The sequence below is a fragment of the Rhincodon typus genome, chromosome 31, assembly GCF_021869965.1.
Source record: "Rhincodon typus isolate 14 chromosome 31, sRhiTyp1.1, whole genome shotgun sequence".
Lineage (NCBI taxonomy): Eukaryota > Metazoa > Chordata > Chondrichthyes > Orectolobiformes > Rhincodontidae > Rhincodon > Rhincodon typus.
The window spans coordinates 1,685,169-1,689,521 of NC_063362.1; the positions used below are offsets into that span (position 1 = coordinate 1,685,169).

Genomic DNA, 4,353 nt, shown 5'->3' on the forward strand with positions numbered 1-4,353 from the left:
CTGCTTGGCCTGCTGTGTTCATCCAGCTCTACACCTTGTTATCTCAGATTCTCCAGCAGCTGCAGTTCCTACTATCTCTGATTTAAAGAACATGGTTCGTGTTTTGAGCCCCTGGTAAAATAAGGCCTCACAGAAACTTAGAGACCTGGAAAACATGAGCAGGAGGAGGCCATTCAGTCCATCAGGCATGCTCCACTATTCAACATGATTATGGCTGATCCTCTACCTCAATGCCACAATCCCACTCTCTCTCATACCCTGGAACACCTTTAGCTTTCAGAACTCTATCTATTTATTTCTTAAATATATTCAGTGACTTGACATCAAGATGGTGGTGGAGTAGGGCTCCTGAGGGGGGCTTGTCCACTCCTACTGCTTTCCTTTTCTTTCTTTTATTTCTCTTTCTCTTTTCTTGTTTCTTCTTCCCTTTTCCTTTAATTACCCCTTGTCCTGAGCTCGGATGGCATTGGCAGCGGGGGTGAGGGATCCCAGTGTGGACCTCGTGGCAGTGGTGAGTGAGCCCAATGTAGAGTGAGCCCCTGCTTACTCTACCGGGGCCAGCACAGTTTCTACATTGGCGGAGGCAATGGCAGAGGTGGGCCCAGTGACGAAAGATGGTGCCTGTAGAATGGGTGACGGCAACATTGTTTTGGTCTGGTGGTGGTGGAGGAGGGACAGTGGTGCAGGCATCATTGATGATGGGCTACTTCAGGACTGATGGGCTCTCTTTAAGCTATATCTTTCTACGTTTGTCTTATTCTTAAGCTGTTCAAAATGGCATCAGATTGTGAAGGCAGTGGGAAAGCTTTTCACTGTATTTTACTGTTTTTCTCACTGTAAAATACACCTGACAATAAAGTCATTCAATCATTTCATTCAGGTTTATGCAGCTTTCTGTGGTAACAAATTCCACAAGATCACTGTGCATTGACTGCAGAAATTTCTCCACAACTCAGTCAAATGTGGCCTATTATCCTGAGTCCGCAGCCACTTGTTCTGGAACCCTGCCATGGGGAAACATCATCCCCATATCCAGTCTGTCCTGCCCTGTCAGAATTTTAATATGTTTCAATGGGGTCCCGTCTCGTTCTTCCAACCTCCAGTGAATGTAGATCCGATCTCTTATCGCCTTACTAACCTGCCATCTCAGAGATCCATCTGGTGAATGTTCGCCAGCATTTGTCTTCAATAATCTTTTGAATTTTTCATTCTTATAGAAGATCTTACACTGTGCTTTTATGTTGCTTAAAATAAATAACTGATCCAGATGTGTTATTTTTGCAACAATCGATAGTTACCATTAGGACCAGCTCTTTATTCCAGATTTTTTTTTAATTCAAATTTTGACCATCTACTATCATGATACTCAAACTGACAATGCTCAGAATATTGCTCTGGAGCAAACAAAACAGAAATTGCAGGGGAATCTCAGCGGGTCTGGCAGCATCTGCAGAGACAGAAACAGAGTCAACGTTTCAAGTCCTTGTCTCAAAACATTAACCCTGTTTCTCTCTCCACCATGCTGCCAGACCTGCTGAGTTTCTCCAACAGTTTTGGCTTTTATTTGTTTCAGATCTCTGGCATCCACTGTTTTTTTGTTTTATTATATTGTCTGTGGCGCTGGGTTGATAGTCTACTGACATTACCACTACGTAATCTTCCCTTATATGGCAATCATCCTGCATTTAATTTCACTGCTCAGTCTCAGAAACTTGGCCACAGCCTGAGTAATTGCTTCAAGGTCAGTTTCAATTGTTAAAAGGTGCTTTGCATTTACAAAGGCTAAATCTTTGAGCATTCAGTTCCGGCATCTGGGATTTTTGATTTTAATATTGCAACTGTAACCATTCAACTTGTGAAATAACTTTAAGGTTCTTTACTCTATTTCATCCTACAGTGCCTCATCAAAGACCCTAACACAGCAAACATACCTGTTTTAATCATTCCAACCTGCTTATTAGCCAATACTCATTCAGTTTGCAATGGTCTTTACCTGAACAAAAATTAAAACACAAGCTGCTGGAGAAACTCAGCAGGTCTGGCAGAATCTTCCAGCATCCACAGTATTTTGCTTTTATTTTCCTGCACCATGCTGTGATCAAAGATCTGAAAGTTGTACAAATGGCAATAAAGAGAGCTTTAAACTAAACACTGGGGACAATGGATCATATGAGGCTAGAAAAGGTGAATCAAAGGGAAAAGACAAAGCAAGAGAGTAAGGTCACAGTAAGGGTAACAATAATCCGAGAGTGGCTGGATAACACAAAGCAAAATGTGCACCAGCAGATAAGGGCAGATTTTGCAAAAGGATAGAACACACAGATTGATGCACAAAGCATTTATTACAAAATGGATGAAATATCAACTCCAATAGAAACACATGTCTATGGTATCTGTTATAGGGAAATGTTAGAAGCTATTATTAAAGACATTATAAGAGGGTCCTTGGATACGTTCAAGGTAAACAAGCAGAGCCAACATGGTTTTCTCAAAGGGAAATCATGTCTAACTCATTCACTGGAATTCTTTGAAGAGGTAACTTGTGTTGTGGATAGAGGGGAACCAGTCAATGTATTTGTATTTAGATTTCCAGAAGGCATTTGATAAGATGTCACATCAATGGCTATTGCAGAAAATAAAAGCCGTTGAGGGGTGACATATTGGAATAGATATAAGATTGGCTGGCTAACAGGAAGTAGAGAGTAAGAATAATTGGGTCTTTTTCAGGTTGGCAGAATGTCACAAGTGGTCTGCCACAGGGGTCATGCTGGGGTCATTTGGATGAAGGAATCGAAGGTATGGGAGCTACATTTGCTGAGAACGCAAAGATAGGTAGGTAAGTAAGTTGTGAGGAGGATATAAGGAGTCTACAAAGGGATTGCAATAGGTACAGTGAGTGAAAAAGATCTAGTAAATGGTGTATAATGTCAAAAAATGTGAAATTGTCCATTTTGCCAAAGAGAATAAAAAAGAAGCTGGTTATCCAGACAGTGAGAGATTGCAGAGCTCTGAGGTGCAGAGGGATCTGGGTATCCGAATACATGAATCACGGAAGGTGAGTCTGGAGATAGAGCAAGTAATTTGGAGAACTGATAGGATGTTATGTTTTATTGTGATGGGAGGTTATATTGCAGAAATACAGAGCATTGCAGTGCACAGTATTGGTCACTGTACTTACAGAAGATTGTTAATACATTGGAAGAAGTTTTGAGAAGGTTTATTAGACTAATACTGGGAGTGAGAGATTGCCTTATGAGGAAAGGCTAGACAGGTTCGGCCTGTATCCTCTGGAGTTTAGAAGAGTCAGAGGAGACGTAATTGAAACATAAGGTCCTGAGAGGACTTGACTGGGTGGATGTTGGAATGGATGTTGGAATGATGTTTCCTCTTGCAGGAGAATCTCGGACTGGGGTCACTGTTTAAAGATAAGGGGCATCCCATTTATGAGAAATGAGGAAACATTCCTTCTCTCAGAGGGTTGTGAGTCTTTGGAATTCCCTTCCTCAAAAGGCAGTGAATGTGGAATATTGAAATATTTTTCAGGCAGAGGGAGATAGATTCTTAACAACCAAGGGGATAAAAATTTACTGGGGATAAGCAGGAATGTAGAATTGAGGTTAAGATCAGGTCTGCCTTGGGGCAGACCGTTACTGGTTTGTATATTCACAATGACCCAAAAGCGATTGGAGACATGAAGCTAAAGCTTATGATTTGTTGATTAAATACAAATTTTGTTGAGCCTTTTGGAGGGATTTTCACTGCAAGGCCCAGCGAATTGTCTTACCGTATCTTACCAAACTCACATCATTAATGAGCTACCCAGCCCCGAAGGTGTTTCTCACATCCAATTACCACTCACCATCCATGGAGCATCTCGGCAAAGCTGGAATATCCTGAAATGGACCACCATCCCTTGTGCCAGCGCATTGCAAAATCTCACTATGTAACTGGACAAGTCCTGTCGGTTTGGAACCGCCCTACACAGTTCCTGACCTTTACCCCAGACATGTCAAACAAAGGGGATATCAGCACCCACTTTGTGGCCAGGAATCTGGAGGCCCTGCTGGACAGGGTGGTTCAGAGGAAGACTCTCTCTTACCCTAGGACCAGCAGGGGAGGCCGGATACCACACCCTGCCCAGCTTCATCGACTTTTAAGGAGAGTCTGCTGGACGTTTCACTTAATGGAGTCAGGCAGAATCAACATGGTTTTGTGAAAAGGAAGTTGGGTTTAATTAATTTATTAGAGTTCTTTGAGGAAAAAGCAAGGAATGTGGATAAAAAGAAAGCTGTAGGCATAGTGCAATTAGATTTCCAAAAGGCATTTGATAAGGTGCCATGAAAGGTACCAAAC

General features: G+C 42.0%; 1 protein-coding gene across 1 annotated transcript in view; it reads right to left on the reverse strand.

Annotated features, from left to right (window-relative positions):
• LOC109917220 (solute carrier family 2, facilitated glucose transporter member 1) overlaps nucleotides 1-4,147 on the reverse strand; it is a 38,336-nt gene extending 34,189 nt beyond the window's left edge. Inside the window, exon 1 of the mRNA XM_048614855.1 lies at nucleotides 4,100-4,147. Coding sequence (XP_048470812.1) covers nucleotides 4,100-4,147 — 48 coding nt within the window. The remainder of the gene's footprint in view (nucleotides 1-4,099) is intronic.
• Between the last annotated feature and the right edge of the window lie 206 nt (nucleotides 4,148-4,353).